This window comes from Chiloscyllium punctatum, chromosome 16, assembly GCF_047496795.1.
Source record: "Chiloscyllium punctatum isolate Juve2018m chromosome 16, sChiPun1.3, whole genome shotgun sequence".
Classification (NCBI taxonomy): Eukaryota; Metazoa; Chordata; class Chondrichthyes; order Orectolobiformes; family Hemiscylliidae; genus Chiloscyllium; species Chiloscyllium punctatum.
The window spans coordinates 14,118,540-14,137,166 of NC_092754.1; the positions used below are offsets into that span (position 1 = coordinate 14,118,540).

At 39.7% G+C, this 18,627-nt stretch overlaps 1 protein-coding gene across 1 annotated transcript; it reads left to right on the forward strand.

The window, feature by feature from the left end:
• The first annotated feature begins 6,367 nt into the window (after positions 1-6,367).
• tprg1l (tumor protein p63 regulated 1-like) lies at positions 6,368-18,280 on the forward strand. The gene is made up of 5 exons (XM_072586271.1): positions 6,368-6,670; positions 9,926-10,017; positions 12,278-12,454; positions 13,939-14,092; positions 15,572-18,280. The coding sequence occupies exons 1-5, from the start codon at positions 6,428-6,430 to the stop codon at positions 15,764-15,766; spliced, it is 861 nt and encodes a 286-aa protein (XP_072442372.1). The 5' UTR covers positions 6,368-6,427; the 3' UTR covers positions 15,767-18,280.
• The last annotated feature ends 347 nt before the right edge of the window (positions 18,281-18,627 follow it).

Consider the following 18,627-nt stretch of genomic DNA (forward strand, 5'->3'; position numbering starts at 1 on the left):
TGGAAATTATTGCAACACACTCCTGATTTGCACATTCTACATGGTGGCCAGGCTTTGGGAAGTCAGGAGGGCAGTTACTCACCACAGAAATCCCAGCCTCCAACCTGAGCTTGTAGCACAATATTTGTATAACCAGTCCAGTTCACTGTCTCATCAATGGTAACTCTCAGGATGCTGATAGTGAGAAATACAGTTATGGTAATACCCCTTTGACTGTCAAGGGGAGACAGATTTTCTCTTGTTGGAAATGATCATTGTCTAGCAATTGTGTGGCATAAATTTGCCACTGATTATCCCAATTATCCCTAAATGGTGGTCGTTGATGAAGCAGCTGAAGATTGTTGGGTGGAGGACACCACCCTGCAAAATTCAAGAGCTTTTGTGATACGGTAGTAGTGTCCCTACCTCTAAGCCAGGAGGCCTGGGTTCAAGTCCTACCTGCATCAAAGGTGTGTTATAACATCTCTGAATTGGTTTGTTATAAATAAGCTACCATGCAGAATTCTTGCAGCAATATCCTGGGACTGACACAATTGACCTTCAAAAATGACAATCATCTTCTTAGTGTAAGGTATGGCTCCAAGACATTGAGGGTTTTCCTGATTCACATTGACTACAGTTTTGATGGAACTCCATAATACCACACTCAGATAGGTGTTGCCTTGATGTCAAGGATAGTCACTCTCACCTCACTGGAGTTCACTGATGTCACTAGGGAAGCACTGTGTAAAACTTCCCATGAGAGACACTATGAATTGATACTTGTGTGATAAATAAATAGAAACTAAACTATTCCATTGGGAATCATATTCATTCCCATTTAGAATTTGATCAACAGTGTAGTTCAGTAACAGCTTCTGAGTCTGCATGGCATTGATACAGAAGTTCAGTATATGATTTCAATGTTCTTTACTCCTGAAATATTGAAAGAATGAAGGAGGTAAAAATTACTGCAATAAGGATAGGTTTTGCATCTGCTTGGACAGGTGAATGAGCAGGTGCCTGGAATCACTTGACAGTTAGCTTTACTCTCCTAACTCTTGCCATAGAGCATTCAGGTGCCCTCCTCTCCCTGTTGATGTCTCCTTGCCTTCCTGTTTGTCCTCATTATACAATGGGAATTGTCAGATTCGGTGATCTATCTCCCTTAAATGCAAGCCAATTTGCATGGTGGAAAACCCCTTTTGATGCTAATTGAAAGGGGTCCTAAGATTTTTTCAGACAGCTGAACCTCTGTTTAGCATGCTTAATGATTTGGTCAATGATGATCCTTGTGGTCCACGGCTTTGATTGTATCCGTGTTCTCGAGAGTGATAAAAGCCATACGTTTACAAGATAATTGTTGTACCCAGCAGCCACACTTTCACACTTCTGTAAAGGTCAAATATTGGTAGGAATGTTGTAGATCTTTGCATCACGACAGTTCCTTGATACCAAATGTGCACAATGCTGATTCTGCAATCTAGCTGGACATTACAAATGCTGCTTCCTGATGCCATGGTGGCAACATGTGTTTGTTATTGGTGCCTCAGATAATGTAAGTAGTGGATGGTTGTTGGAAGAACATTTTCCAGGTTACATCTGTCTGAATTCCATTATAGGACTTAAATTCACTTGTACTTATGAAACCCTTCTGAATGGTGTCTTAAATGACTCAGGAAACTGAACAGTTAAAGTATTCGAGAGAGGGAATTCACTAAAAAATATGGCGGCAAGTTTTTCCACTTTAAATTTAACCCTTTACCTGCTTTCTTATGATAGACATAGGTGGAAACATCCATCCTATTGTACAAGAAGCATAAGAAATTAGATAAAGCACTTTGCAAATGGAAGACTGTCTTTCTTCCTCTTTCCCTCCTTTCTGATCCATGGAGTAGTTTTGAATAATACTAAATGCACACTATCACCAAGGAATGTGTTCAGTTTAATCTCAGTTAGTAAAAATGTTAACAAAAATTGATCTGGTTTAACACCATACAGGTGAGGTGGAGACATGCAAATATAGTTACATTGTTTAAAAAGGGTACTAAAGGAAATGTCAAACAATTATAGGCCACTTGGCCTTACTTCAAATTATGAGAATCAATCCTGAGTGATCGAATAAGCTGCTACTTAGAAAGGCATGGACTAGTCAAGAATAGTTGCCAGGTTTTGTTAAGGGAAGATCATGCCTTAGAAATTTAATTGAATTCTTTGAGCAAGTGACAGGAAGATCAGTGAGGGTAGTGCAGTTGATGTTGTCTACATGGATTTTATTAAGGCATTTGACAAGGTTCCATATAACAGACTCATCAAAAAAGTAAAACCCATGGAATACAGGGTAATATGTTGAACTGGATCCAAAATTGGCTTTGTAAATCAAGGGTAATGGTCAATGACTGCCCTTGTGAATGGAAAGCTGTTTCAAGTGGTGTTCCATAGGACTCAGTGTTATAACCCCTTCTGTTTGTTTTATACATTTAACAATTTGGACTTGAATGTAGGAGGCACAATTGGGAAATTTGTAGTTGACACAAAAATTGTCCATGTAGGATAGATGTAAGCTCCAAAATGAAATCGATTGGTTCGTGGAGTGGGCAGGAAAGTGACAGATGGAATTCAACAATGATAATTATGAGTTAATGCACTTAGGGAGGTCAAACATTAGAAGGAAATACACAATATACAGGAACATACTGAAAGGGGTAAGTTAAGCAAGGGAACTTGGAATGCACGTGCACAGGTCTCTAATGGTAGTGATGCAGATAGGTAAGTTTGTAGAGATAGCTATGGAATGCTCTCCTTCCTTGGCAGAGGTGTAGAATACAAAACAATCTAATAATAAAACTGTGTAAGAGACTGGTGAGGTAATAACTGGAGTATTTGTGTGCAGTCCTGGTCACCACATTACAGAAAGGACATATTTGTTCTGGAGAGAGCACAGAGAAGATTTACTAGAATTTTGCCAAAGCTAAAGAATTGTAGCTTCGAGGAGAGATTGGAGAAGTTGGGGCTGTTTTCCTTTGAAGAGGGAAGGTTGAGGGGTGACATGATTGAAGTATGCAAAATTGTGAGGGGTAGAGATAGAGTAGACAGGAGTAACCTGCTTCCCTTGGCAGAGAGATCATAGATTCAGGCAAAGTGGCAGAAGGATTAGAGGTGATATGAGGAAAATCTCTTTTTACGCAGAGGGTGGTAGGTGTCTGAAATTCACTGCCTGAGTTGGTGATGGAGGCAGGGACCCTAAACTTTTTCAAAAAGTAACTTAAGTGTTGCTAACTGTAAGACTGTGGGCCATGTGCAGGAAGATGGGTTTACAAAGGGCATCTGGGTATCATTGTATTGACATGGACAAGGTGATCTCAATGGCCCTCTTCTGTGCTAAATCATTTCTATGGTTCTACCATGTTTATTATTTTTAATGTAAATCTTTCTTGTTGAAAACAATGAAATCCAGTTTCCAACATAAGACTTGGAATTGGAACTAGGCCTGGTTCCATTGGCTAATTAGATGCAATATCAGGAAATGTTGGCACAACTTGCTTGTGAACTTGCTTCAATTCCACAACAGGACTAAGAAATAATGGGTAGAAATACTATCAGCGCTTGTCAATTTTCGTTACTGTATACACTCCATGCAAACACAAAAGACTTATATCCAGTGTCACTCAGACTTCAGACATCACACTTTAAGTTTCAAAATACATACATTTAAAAGTCAGTTATTTTACAATATGTTCTAACCTAGGACATAAATTTACAAGCACCTGTCAATCTGACAACTTTCCTTTTAGCAATTAACCTCAATTTATTGCCTTTACCAGCAAGAATCATGCCTTCAGCATGAGTCTGGTAATGAAGGAGGCACAGTAAAGTTCTTGTTCTTGCAAAGTTCTTTACTTTTCATGTAGTTTTAATCATTTGCACAGGATTTACTGCCCCCTGGTGTCAGCATGGGAGTGGTATTGTACCTACTGCCCACTGAAAATGTTTTCAATGCATAAGAATATATTAGGATCTTTAACTCAAGAATTAATTTTAAGAACATCAAAAGGCCATTAAGTACTTTTTAATCTCAGCAATCATATCCTTTCTATGCACTGCAATTTTTTTTGTCCAAAAATATATCCAATTTCTGTTTGAACCCACATTTCAATATCCTCCCTTGTCACTTGTAGGTGAACAAAGTCGGATGTTGCATGATACCAGGTTAGAGTCCAACATATTTATTTTAAATTACAAGCTTTCAGAGTGCTGCTCCTTTGTCAGGTGAAGTGCTTCCGACTTTGTCCACCCCACTCCAACACCAGCACCTCCACATCATGACTTTTAGATGAGGACGTTACACTGACATTCCCTTCCCATTCTTAACTTCTAAACTGTTTAAGCTTTTTTTTTGGTAGATTAACATTTGTACCTCTACTGAAATTCTGATCAAACGTTCAACACTGTCAAAGGCAAGTTTTGTTGGATGAGACATTAAAACAAAATCTTCTCTGCTCTCTCAAGTGGAAAGAAGAGGTCCATGACTCTACTTGAAAACAAGAAATTAAATTTGTCCCAGTGTCTTGGTCACTATTTTTCTTTCAAACAACATCACTAAATTTATGCCATTATTATTGTTGTTTTTTTGTGGGATCTTCCTACCTGTAACTGGTTTCAGTGATAACTTCATTCCTCAGTACAATACTAAATTATTCAAATGAACTAAGTCTTCAATCATCAATCAATGCCAAATTACCTGATCTCTTCGGGAGCAGCAGTATGTTGCTTCATATCAGTTAGCTTCAGCACATTCAGCCTAGACAGTCAAACCATCATTCTCCCTGCTAATCACTTCAATTATATATTTGTCAGCATTGTGTAAATTCAGGTTTTCCCTCAGCTATGTAGCAGAGTTTGGTTGAAATGACTAATTTGATTAATTCACCCAGAAAATTGATTCTACTCTGTCCAGTAGACAGGACAGAACTTCAATTGTGTCTTCAATCCCCATTCCTGGTAATCTTTTTCACTGTAGATTAGCTGCAGTGTCAGGAAATACATACTTTTTGGGCTCCTGGTTATGAGTTGTACTCACCCCACCCACCCAAAACATTCTAGATTTGGCACATTCAAAAATAATTGTTCCATCTTTAGTTTAATCATCCTGCACTTTTTCCACTTTCTGCTCCATCCCTACTTTCGCCAATGGTGAAACAGCTCCCCACATAACATAACGACTATCTTGTTACCCAGGTCTTTTCTGCCTCTGGCCGACCATCAATCCACACCCCAATAGCAGTTTCTTGCCAAAGCCACAACCACTCCAAACTCGGGAGTCACTGAACCCAATTCGTTTTCCAAACCTTCAGAAATCCTCCAGTTCCTTTCCCATTCTAGTATCAAAAATGGCAGAGCTCTCAGGGTGTAGCCATCATCTTAATAACTCTCAGACCCATCAAATAACAACCAGAAACAAACAAAAACAGAACTTGCTGATGATAACCCACAGATCTGGTAGCATCTATTGGAGTCCAGTGACCTTTTTTGATCTAATTTAAACTTTTTTCCCAATGCACTGCTCCAAACAACTGAATTCTTTGGCTGGAGTCTGACCCCACGATCATGGACATCCCCCATCACCTGGCCCTCTCCAATTGCATCCCTTGGCCCTGCCAACGGCCCCCCATCCCCCTCGTCCTCTTCGGACATCAAGCCCCGCCCATAGACCCTAGGCTCCGCCCCATGGCATGAAACCCCACCCCTGCACGTCAAAATCCGCCCTCTGATCTAAGCCCCGCCCCCGTACTCCAGACGTCGGTCCCGAGTTCCAGATTTCGCCCTGTTCCCTAACTCTGTCCCTGAGCACCAGACACGCACTGGCGCTCCAGACTCCGCCCCTGTGCTCCAAACCCCGCCCCCCGGTGTTCCAAACCCACCCCCGAGCACGAGGCCACGCCCCTGCGCTGCAGACTCCGCCCCTGTGCCCCCAACCCCGCCCCCCGGTGTTCCAAACCCACCCCCGAGCACGAGGCCACGCTCCAGCGCTCCACCCTTTTGCTCCAAACCCCGCCCATCGGCGTTCCAAATCCCGCCCTGAGCACGAGGCCACGCTCCAAACTCCGCTCTGGTGATCACTCTCCCCACTACCCGCCCAAGCATGAGGCCACGCTCCAGCGCTCCTGATTTCCCCCGTGCTCCAAACCCCGCCCCCAGTGTTCCACCCTCTGAGCACGTGGCCACACTCCAAACTCCGCCCCTCTGCTCCAAACCCCGCCCAGGTGTTCCAAAACTCGGCATTGAGCACGAGGCCACGCTCCAGTCTCCGCCCCTGTGTTCCAGACTCCGCCCCTGTGATCCAAATCCCGCCTCCAAGCCCCGCCCCGAACAGCTCCAATCTGTCATCCGCCCCCACCCCCCCTCCTCCCCGATCGCTTCAGCCGGGGCCTAGCTCCTTTTTGTCGCCATGCTGCAGATGGATGATTCGGTGGAGGCGGAGGTGGCGGTGCTTCCCACCGACGGCATCGCGGCCTCGGGTTTCTCAGCCAGATGTCCCGCAGGTAGCGAGTCACCAGCCTCGCAGCCTGCGGCGGGTGCCGTTAGGGGCTCGGAGAGCGCGGTGCCCCCAGCACGGACCGAGACCCTGACACCGTTCAGTGTGAAGGATCCTACTCTGCAGGCCAAGATCAAGGACTACTTCGTGTTCAGGGTAAGGGCTGAGAGCTTCTTGGATCTCCCTATCCGCCTGCAAATCTCTTCCAGGTCATTGGATTACCTGGAGATTGAAATCTCTTTATGTTTTATCTGTTTGAGTATTTGTACATATTCCTATTTATTTGTGTTCATATATTTGTTTAATTCTATAATTAAACTTCTGTCCATCTGTTTATGTCAATCTTAATCGTTTAATTTCTGTTTTAAATCGATGTTTACTTAACTGTTGTTAGATCCACCGTTTAATGTTGATATCTCTATGCCTCATCAATTATCAAAATTTATTCAGGTGTGTATTGATACATTTTAATTATTATTTTTCTATGTTATATTCACTGGCAAATTTGTTATTTACTGTTCATTGTTGGTTGTCCCTCATACCACTTCAGAACTCAACTATATTTGTGTGGGACTGGAATTTGGACAGGCTAGCAATTTCGTGGTCACTCTTACTGATACCAGCGTTTTGTTTCCAGATGTTTTTAAATGATTTCTCAAAATGCTGAGATTTGGAGTTGTGCTAAATTATTAGTCGGGAACTCTGGGTTACTCGTTCAGTAGCATGACTGTTACACTATTTGAATAACTGTGCAGTCTTCTAAATCTATTCAAATAACTGTCAGAATCATAACCAATTACCTTTCTACTTTGTTTTTGAACATCAGATTGTATTGATTCAAATCTATTTTATCTATCTAATATATATCTTCTGTCTATTTGTATCTGCCACTGACTACACAAAATTAACTAAATTGTAAACCAAACTCCAAATTTTGGACAGAGCAAAGAGGTTCACTTGACTGACCAGAAGAAACAGACAACCTTCAACCTACAGATATCAATGTTGCTGTTTAATATTAGCCTGCCATATATTTGAAATAAGATGGTCTATTATTTCTATCTGAGAGTTATTGTAAAATATTTTTAAAGAGAGATTCTCACCCAGAGAGATGTCAAAGAATTGATATTAGATGGTGCAAAGATAAAGGAAAGAAGATGCTAAATGCTTATTGAATTATTAATTAATGTTATGCAGAGCTTGTCACTGGATGCTCAGATTCTTTTCACTTTTATCCTAATCACAGTATTTAATTTCAGGTAGGAAGTGTTAATTGGAGCCAAATGGAGAGATGGGGGGCGTGGGGTGGGGAAAATGGAGTACCAGTTTAAAAGAAAATGTATATGGTGTATACCTGCTGCCCAGGGCTCTTGTGGAGCAGTGAAAGTGTCCCTATCACTGGATTAGAAGGTCCGTTTTCAAGTCAATGTGCCCGAGACATGTCATAACATATCTGAATAGGTTGATTAAAAATACATACACCAGCTGCCCGCAGTTAGTTTGGGATCTCAAGCATGTTAGTGAGCTGTGGGAAAGCTGCATACTAGTTTGCTTTTACTAAGGAATCCCTTGGCCTATCTTTGCCAATCAGTTAGATCATGGGTGGTATGCCTTAATTTTGTTTACTGTCTTTAGTTCTGTTTATTTTACACACATATCCATGAGAAACCTTTCTCCATCTTGACAGCTCTAATTCTCCATGGCTTTTAGGAAGATTTCCAAATTTCTACTAACCTTTTCTGTGAGAATTTTTTTGAATGGCCTAGTTCTGTGTTTATATCCCCTCATTCATAATAATCCCAACTGAGTAAATATTTTCTTCCTATCAACCATGTTGGATCTGTTTCTTATGGTCTTAAATTGTAAACACCATGATCATTTCTGTGCTCAAGGAAATGTACGTCAAATAATGGACACAATTTAACCCTTTACACCCTGATATATTTCTGGCAAATTTATCTACATGCTTTGATGATTGAAAAATGTTCAACACTCAGTGAACATCCCCACTTCTGACTACTAAGATACGGTCATTGCAGCAGCTAAAGATGGTTGGGGCTAGGACACTATGTTGAAGAACTAGGGACTCATCTGGTGTAGTAGTGTCCCTACGTCACAGCCAGGATGCCTGGGTTGAAATCCTACCTGTTTGAGATGCCGATATTGGTGGAACCTCTACCTCCTGTTAATTATTTAATTATCCACATATAGTCCTGACTGGATATGGTAGGATTGGAGGGTTTTGGTCTGACCTGTTGGCTCTGACATCACTTAGGCCTCTGTAATTAATGATGTTTCTGCTTTTGGCATGTAAGTAGTTCCTGTGTCATAGCTTCACCAGATTGACACTTAATTTTTAGGTACGCCGGGTGCTGCTTTCGATATGTCTTTCTGCACACTTTATGGAACCAAGGTTGAACTCCCAACTTGATAATAGTAAAGCTGAGTGTGCTGGGCTGATTGCAAATTGTGTTTGAATATAACCCTATTGCTCTGATGGCAACTTAATGGATGCTGAGTTTTGAGTTGCTAGTCCAGTTGTCTCATTTTAGCATGTTGGTAGTGTCACACAAAACAATGAAAGATACCCTTAGTGCGAAGACCTTTGTCTCCAGAGACTCTGCAGTGGACACTCCTGGTATTGTCAGATGGATGCAGCTGTGACAGTTGGATTGGTGAGATCCAGGTCAAGTAGATTTTCCCTCTTGGTTCTCTCACCACCTGCTGTAAACCTTAGTCAGCTAATAATAATACATCATGACGTTTCATCACAGTATAGCAGAGTTGATTATCGTGGAAGATTGATGGGTATAGAATGAGGAAAAATGGAGCAAATTGGTTTAAAAACCTAGTTAGAGAGGACACAACACTAGAGCTAAGGTCAGTTGCTCAATGATTGGTGGTAAGTAATGCTATCCTGAACGTTTCAAATGTCAGAACAATTTTGTTTAACTAACATCAATGTTGATGTCACGTGTAGGTCCTAAAGGATGAGCCCCCAAACTTGCAGGTGATGCTCAAGTTGGTAAATGCTCAAGAGGGTAAATATTCTGAGGGTCAAAAAAAGTTGAAGTGTTATTCTTAAAATGATGGGTCAGGCAAAAGAAGTGGCTAATGTAATTCAAGTTGAATTAACTGGGGAGCTTGACATTGGCTGTGATATCCACCCATTCTCCCATTCAGTCAGTTAGCTTGGGAGCATTTCCTATTTCTTCAACCTTCATTCATAGATTTCTGGGCTCGGATTCAATGCTTTTTGTTCTAAGCTTAAATTGCTGTTGGATAGACTATAAAGAAGTTGATGGATTTTAACTGAATTAGATTAATTGTGAGACTATCAAAGAACATGTAATTTCTTGTTAAAATTCATCTTGACGGTTTCTCGCAGTTAACATTCTCTCCTCCCTTTAGCCTGGGACCATTGAACGGGCTGTTTCTGATATTCGATCTATTGCCATGCCAACTGAAGATGGAGGCGTGCAGAGTGTGTGGCTACTAACTGAGTAAGTGAAGGATTTTATGGTCTTTTCACTAATATCATGTACTGCGGTGTATGGTTGCGAGGTCATGCTGTCACCCAGTATTGTTACATTAAACAGTTAATTCCAACTACCAAATGCAGTTGTCCAGAAGTTAACATTCAATCCAAAGAGTCAGTTGCTGAAAGAAAATGTGATTTAGAGTTTGCTGTTAAATGTATCTTCAAGAGGATTAGAATAAGACCCAAAATCTGGTAAGTGAGATGGTAACATCCAGTGGCGAAAACATGAGCAGTATTTATAAATTATACACAGCGTCTTAATTTGATTTATTTTCATAGTATTTGAATGGGATGTTGAATGACCATTGTATATTTGCTCATTCAGTTAGACCTAATGCTACTGGATGGATTTCAAAAGGAGTTGCAATGCAATGACTTAATGGCAAGTGTCAGCATGGTCAGTCGAGGAAACAACGTCTACTCAAGTTAGCAAAGCTTAGTTGTGAACCTCACATTATTGCCATCCTTCAGTTAAGATGTTGTTGCAAGGTCTTAGCTGGCTATTGCAGTGAGTTAGGGTGATGTCAAACCTGAGTTGACTAATTTATCTTCTCGCCATTTGGGGCAAGTTGCTTATTTGAAACAAATCTTAACATGCAGACATTGCTGGCAACTGTTTCAATCATGACTTTGAATCAGTAAGTAGGAAGCATATAACTCAATCAGGTTCCCCCTCAACCTTCTCTGCTGCAAAGAAAGCAACCTGAGCTTACCCAGCTTCTCTTCACAACTGAAATTCTCCATTCCAGGCACCTTGCTGACAAATCATCTTTACATCCCCTCCAGTGCAATCACATGCTTCCTGGAGTGTGGTGACCAGAACTGCATATAGGACTCCAGCTGTAATCTAACCAAAGTCCCATACATCACCAACATGACATCCCTGCTCTTAAGAGCTATGCCATGATTGATAAAAGCAAGCATCCCATATTCCTTCTTAATTACCCCTATTAATTTTCCTGTCATCTTCAGGGATCTGAGGATAAGCACTGTAAGATCCCTTTGTTCCTCTGAGCTTTCTATGTCTTGTCACTGTTTGTGTACTCCCTTTTATTGTTCTTCCTTCCAAAGTGTATTACCTGACATTTATCAGGATTAAATTCCAACTGTCACTGGTCTGTCCATCTGATTAAAGTCATTCCAAACAGCTCCATGATGCAAGACTCCATGTTCAGTTAGCTGTTTTCAGGAACGTAAACTGGGATGAACATTAGTAAGGTCTGGAGGATCATCAACTCGGTGAAGGATGCACTTCAGTTTGCCTGAAATCGGAGATCTTCCAATACAAAGAATTGTTCTCGACTGAGAATTGTAGATCAGAGGGATGCAGTAAAACTTAAGGGAGCTGTCACAGAGGCGCCATATGGAAAGGGCACTGTTTAAGGCATTTCAGCCATAGTACACAAAGGGCTGTAGGCTCATGAGGAACTTACATTTGCAATGCAGTGTTGAAATTGTATTGAGACAACTCTGAATGGAACACAGTGTGTGGAGAAAAGTTTATTTCTATTGGACTTTCTGTACTTTTCATGTTTTGTAATGTATTTTTAAAAATTCATAAATGAATTTTTCCGTTTGGAAAAAAGGTTTAATTGTGGCTGAACCACACTATTTGCAACAGGGTTATGGGATTGGGTAGATAAAAGGTTTTGGAGTGTTCAATCAGCGTGATTGTATTGAGTGGTAGGACAGACTTCTGGATGAATGGCCTCCTCTGCATCTATGTTCTTAAGTCTTTGCCTTTCTTTCTACTTTTCTAGTTCATCCGCTCTAATATTTCTTTAATGAGGCTCGGTATCAAATTTTCTTTGATTATGCTCCTGTTAAGGTTTTGGAATGTTTTATTGCATTACAAGTGCTAATGTAAATATAAGTTGATGGGTAATGTTGCAATGGACTGAGTTTTATTGGTTAGTTGTACTATCCAGCTGTCGAAAATGAAGAAACTGTACTGATGTGCATTTTCTCACTGGTTTATAGACAAATTATTAGCAGGCCTAACTGTAGCGTATCTGCAATAAATGTGTACCAAATAAAGATGGGACTAGTTTTGGCAGTGGTGTGGCCCTGGGGAAAATTAAAGCTGTATTCCAAAAGGATGTGATGCCTTCAGAAGAAGGGAGAAATCACAGGGCAGGATAAAAAAAATTGATGTGAAGTATATTTTAGATTTATTTGTACTTTTTTTAAATGAACATGAATTCTTCTCCATTACATTACAGGATTGACCATTGGAATAACGAGAAGGAACGTCTGGTATTGATCACTGAGCGATCTCTGCTCCTTTGTAAGTATGACTTCATCAACCTCATCTGCCGACAGGTTATTCGAATTTCACTCAACGCAGTGGATACCATTTCTGTTGGAGAGTTTCTCTTTCCTCCAAAATCTCTGAATAAGTGAGTACTTCGTTTATCCAGTGTATTTCACACTGATCTTGTGGTGTTTGCACATTGAATTCTGAACTAATACAGTTGGAGTTGTAATGAAACTGGGTGCCACGTTTGGAAAATAGTCATTAATGAATCCAATGAGGAATTCAGGTGAAGTGTTTGTATGGAAAGAGTGATGAAGTAAATTACAAAAATGAAAGGAGAAGCTCAGTAAATACGTAGGGAGAATAGAATAGAAGGAAATGCTGAAAGGATGCAATTAATTAAGGTGGGAGGAAGCTGGACTGAATGCCTTGTTTGTATTGCAATTTCTATCTGCAAGTTTATACGTAAATTCATAACAAATTTTGCAGAGTCCTAGAGCACAAGCTCCACATGAGCACAAAAACTAAGTCAAATAAAGCAAAAATACTGAAATACACAGCAGGTTCAAATATTGTGTAATAGTCTACTGGTGAAAGAACTGAACAAAGAGTCTAGAAATTGAGTCTGAATTTTCATGCAGTGTTATAGGAAGAAGGTAGGAGAATGGCACTAAGTGGCTCATTTGGAAAACCATTACAGACATGATGAGCCAAATGACCTCATGTACTGTAACCATTCTGAGAGTCTGAATAGCAGTATCTCATTCATAGCCCCCTTGCCCCTAAGTCACATGGTTCTGGATTCAAATCGCACGACAGAAGTTTCAGCACAAAAATCAATTGTGTTGATTGTGCAAAACTGAGAGTGCTGCGTTCTCAGAAATGCTGTCATTTGGATCTAATAAGCTGAAGCCATGTCTGCTCCCTGAAGTGAACATGCAAGTTTCAATGGCAGTAATCTAAAGTAGTTATAGGCAAGTTATTCCTAGGACCCCAGCCAATTTGTATTGCTCAGAAACCACCATTAATATCTGATTATCCAGTAATTGTTAATTGTGGGAGTTGCCACTTACAAACTGGCTGCCATGCTTCCTACATCACTTCAATTCGTAGTACTTTGGTTGTAAAGTGCTTTGCTTTGAAATGTCTGGTGTTTGTGAATACACAGAGTACAATTTTTTGAAAATGTAAATCATATTCCACATTGGTTGAGTTTTAATGGCAAGTGACTTTTTGATTTTTTTCACCGGAGTCCCGAAGCGCTAACTTTGGGAAAGGCAAATGAAGGGTGTAGAGTTGGTAAAGCTACAAGAGCAAATAAAGTAGACCATTACTGTCTGTAATACAAGATTGAGTGAGTTACTTTGAAACTTGTCCTTCCAAGGAAAAGTCTGAATTTGGAACATTAATCTGTTTCCTCCGTGTAGTTGCCATCTGATCTATGTCTTTCTCACTTTGTTATTTCAGAGTCCTTCCCTGTTAGTATCTATTTATTTGTTTGACAGTGTCTTCCAACTGCTGTTGAATAATGAGCTGACTTTTGCTCTTTTGTATAAACTGCAAATATTGCTTCCAAAAGACATGAACTCTTTGTGGAGGTGTCATTTGCCTAGTTTGTTTCCATAGGAGGGAGGGCCATGGGATTCGCATTCAGTGGGACAAGCAGGATAGACCTTCCTTTATTAACCGCTGGAATCCATGGTCCACTGACATGCCATATGCCACTTTCACTGAACATCCTATGGCAAACGCAGATGAGAAGATTGCATCCCTCTGCCAGGTAAGAAGCATTTAGCCTGCTAATCAATAAGTAGACAGTGATTTTGCATGCTTAAAAATGTGTTGCTGGAAAAGCACAGCAGGTCAGGCAGCATCCAAGGAGAATCGACGTTTCGGGCAAGAAGGGTTTATGCCCGAAACGTCGATTCTCCTTTTCCTTGGATGCTGCCTGACCTACTGCGCTTTTCCAGCAACACATTTTTAAGCTCTGATCTCCAGCATCTGCAGTCCTCACTTTCTCCTAGTGATTTTGCATGCTATGGTATCTTCTGCCTGTGTCATTTCTTATATGTATTTTGCATGATTTAGCACTTGAGTATTGTAATTTGGCATCAAGGTCCTAAAGACTGGTTTCCATATTATAACTCCATGACTAATAAAAGGTCACTGGTGAAAGGCTTGCTTTGAAAAAAAATTATATACGCCATTTGGCCTAACTGGTCCATACAGGCATTTACACTCCACATGAAGATCCTGCCATTTCTTCATCTAAAGCCTATCAGTACATCCTTCTGATCCTTTCACATTCTTATGCTTATCTGGCTTTCCCTTAAATGTATCCTCATGCCATTGTCATATAGTCCAGAACCAGAGGCCAACATAACTCAGTCTGGGGTTTTACCAATCTCCTTCATTCAAGCATATGCAGGGGAACCAAGGGACAGAGCAACATCTTTTTTCTGACTCCTGGAACAAAGTTTCAGCGTATTTTAGATTATCAAAATACAATAGGTTTCAGTATTCACATGATGCACCAATTACACAAGAAATTATATCCAAATTTGTACAATACATTGACATAATATCCTCTCTTGGTCAGAGTTGGACCATTCTGTGTTCTTGTTTGCTTACCTAGCCTAATGGACAGGGTTTCCCCACTCCTTTAGCTTGCCCAGACATAGCTGTACTGCACTAGGAATCAGAGTAGAATCATAGGTATGGAACCAGGCTCTGCTACATTAGTAGGATCTTTCTCTATTTTTATGGTATTTTGCATTGCTTTTTTTAAAAAACCTTTCAATTTCTACTAATCCAAACTACAATCAGGAACTGGGCAGTTTTAGGCATATATTATCATGGAGTTGGATGTATCAAACAAGATTGCATTCTATCCTGAGAACACATAAGCCTGTTGGTGTTCACCCACTTCCTGTGCTTGCCGAGACATGTTTATGCTATATTAACCCTTTTTAGTGAGATCAATCTGAACAAAATGTTCTATTATTAATTGATCACAGCACACCTGCATGTCTATTGGAGGCTTGTCTTTAGCTTGCTTAATGTACAGTGTCATTATGCCATTGAGTACTCATGGGGTAATTGATCTGGTGCAAAATGAATCTTTTGGATTTTGGGTTTTAATAAGTTTCTAAATTGCTTTTAAATTTCCAGTATGCACTGACTGCATAATCAGAATTTTTTAAAACAAGTTGATTTTTACTGTTGGTTATCCTATGATATTCTCTTTATTACATTTCAGCTTGAGAATTTTAAGACCCAATTAATCCAAGCTGTGAAGAAAGCTCACAAAGAGGCACCACTACCAGGCCGGGCCAATGGAGTACTGATCCTGGAGCGGCCCCTTCTCATCCAGACCTATATTGGCCTAATGTCCTTCATTAACAATGAAGCCAAGCTGGGCTATTCAATGTCAAGAGGGACAATTGGCTTTTAAATCAAAAGGTTTTAAGCTTTGCTGTGCCACGTTGGTAGGATCTTCCTCTACCTTTATGGTATTTTACATTGCCTTTTCTGCACCTTTGAACTTCTACTAATCTAAACTTCAGGCAGGAACTGGGCAGTTTGGGTGCATTTTATCATGGAGTTGGATATATCAGGCAAGGTTGCATTCTATCCTGAGAGCACATTATATACACTGCAGCATGTGGTACAGTGTCATTTTTTAAAAACAAATTGCTTCAGAATTATTCATATTATTCACAAGAAATATAACATTACAATCTGGAAAATGAGTACTGTGTCCTGCTTGCATTGTAGATGTTATTTTTGATGGACGTGCTTCCCATGCCTCAGCATTTCTGCTTTTTAAACCTCAGAAACAGGGCATATTGGAGGAGTGGTATCCTGTTATTTCCACTGGGAGAAAATTAAAATCTATACTCTTAAAGTGAGCCATTAAACTAACTATTTTTCACCTTCAAATATAGCAGAGACAGTTTCTTTTTCTGAGAAATGATGGAATCCTGGATTCACATTCAATCTTTTCTGATAGTTGTCCTAGTTAGGGGATTCTCAGTTAAGCATGAAGCAGCTATAAAATTGGGAGTTGAAAGCAAACTGACTTTAGTCACTACTTCCAGGGGCATGCAGACAGCTACTATATGCAGTTACCAATGGTTACAGGTTTGAAATGACAGCCAGGTGTGATGCTACTATAGCACCTTTACAGATTACTGCCATTAATGCAGTCTAATAACTCTTATGGAGTTGCACATAACTTTGTTGAATAAAAATGGCTGTGATGCTATAATGAAAACCCAGGATGGGTGGTACAGGCAAAATTGTCAACCTAAAAGTAACAGCCACAGATCTTTAAGCTGGAATTTTACATACAATCAGCACAATCCCAGTTTACAGCAATTTGACCTCTTATTTTCCTGGTGCCTTCTGTTGAATAACAATTTCCAGATGGATTGAGACAGAATTCTCATTAATTATAAAATTAACTTTACAGACTATCTTCCATCCCCATACACCTTACACTTGAGGAAATGGATTTGTTATTTGAAAGTAAACTATGGAATATAAAACACCGGAGGCAGAATATTTGCAGCCTCTTGACTGACCTCTATGAAGTTAGCTGGTGTTTATTCGTCAACAATTGGAATTTGTAATTTAAAATATTATTTTATGCAATAAGGTCACTTTTTAAATTGGGAACAGCATGATTGTTTTGAAAATAAGTGGAAACTGTAAACAAATATGGCTGCCATTGCAAATGGCTAAAACTTCAATTGAAACATCTTGCTTAGTTTGACAAGCCATGTGTTGACTAGTTTATTTGTACTTTTTAGTTGTGTATATAATAGAGTGTCTTTGCTCTGTGTATTTATTCAAATTGACAATGTGTGGTACTTTTAATAAGTCTGTGCAAATACTGAAAACACTTCTAAATTCAGTTAAGATTCTTTAAAAACTTTGGGTTGTGAACATTCCATTCTTTTGAAATATGAACTATAGTTCAGTTGATTGAAACCACCAGCTGACCACAATTGAATAGTACTGGAATTAGTTATTTACCAACAATTTTAATTTGTAACAGTGCTTCATTCTGGAGGTCAAATAACTACACAACAAACATGAGTCTGTATCTTGACTGTAATCCAGAAATGTGTAATGCATTATCAGGAAGCTGGTTCCATTTCATAACAGGTTGTTGGAACTGTATGATTAAAACATTATCATGTGTTGGAGTTTCTTTCTCATTTTAAATGCTGACTGATGGTAATAAGTCAGGGTATGGTGATGTAACTGTAATGGTTCTGAACTACCACCTTGAGATGCCAAAAGTTCCATTTCCACTATAAGTCATGAATTTAAATTCAAATATCTGATAAAAGTCATAAGTGACCACAAAACCTAATAGGATTTAAAAATTTGACTGGGATCGGGTAACAGGACAGCCTTCTCCAATCTGGCCTCTGGTCCTGGACTGTCTGGCTGGTAGATCTGTTTAAATGACTTCAAGTCAATTACCGGTAAAGTTTGTTACTTTACTAAAAGTATCTTCCCTTCAAAAAAAAAGGTATCCCATTGAAAGGTTAAGAGAATATGTGCTTTAACTTTACTGGGATACACCCTGCTCCTGCCAAGTGACTTCAAAATGAGCAGCAGGGGTTTAAAGCGTATTAATGCAGGACAGAGAGAAACCTCCATCTCACTCTCCAATAAGAATTCAATACATTTTAATCCTGAAGTCCACAAAGAAGATGGAAATAAGCACAGGTAGCTCTGGTGTCAGTATTTGATAAAGGCTGTGTACCACAGGATTGTTTTTAAATGTTACATGAAACTTGCTTAGCAAATCCAGAAACTGGGGATGAATGAGAAAAAATGCTTAGACTATGTTAAAATGTAGTGATAAGTGTAATCCATTGTTTTGCAGGCATTTTTCTGTTTGTTGTTTAAAGCCATTACAAATGCTAATAAAAATGTTTAAGTAGGCAAACTTATGGTAACTATTTATTTTCTAAGTTTGAAGACATGTGAATGTTGAATTTAAAACCTTTATTAACACACCCCAAGCTAACTATTCAGATTCAATGATTGTGGTCATGCTTCTGCACTTTACTCTCATAGATGCTTGGATAGGGATCTCCATACTTTCACCCTAGCCCAGACACTGATCCATTTGTGTTAATGAACACCACAATTCCCCATTGCAGAATTCTACGATTAAAAGAAAAAATTCCTAACGTTGATTTGTAAAGAGCGGACAATGATTTACTAGATATTAATATTGCCCAAATATCATGATACCCAAGCGTGCACAGGAGAACATTTTACTGACCAGGT

What these genes read in the sequence shown, in the direction of transcription:
- tprg1l (XM_072586271.1), top strand. Translation starts at nt 6,428, where the DNA reads ATGCTGCAGATGGATGATTCGGTGGAGGCGGAGGTGGCGGTGCTTCCC. An exon ending in AGGACTACTTCGTGTTCAGG is followed by an intron (nt 6,671 to 9,925) that starts GTAAGGGCTGAG and finishes TCCTCCCTTTAG; the next exon opens with CCTGGGACCATTGAACGGGC. An exon ending in AGATTGCATCCCTCTGCCAG is followed by an intron (nt 14,093 to 15,571) that starts GTAAGAAGCATT and finishes ATTACATTTCAG; the next exon opens with CTTGAGAATTTTAAGACCCA.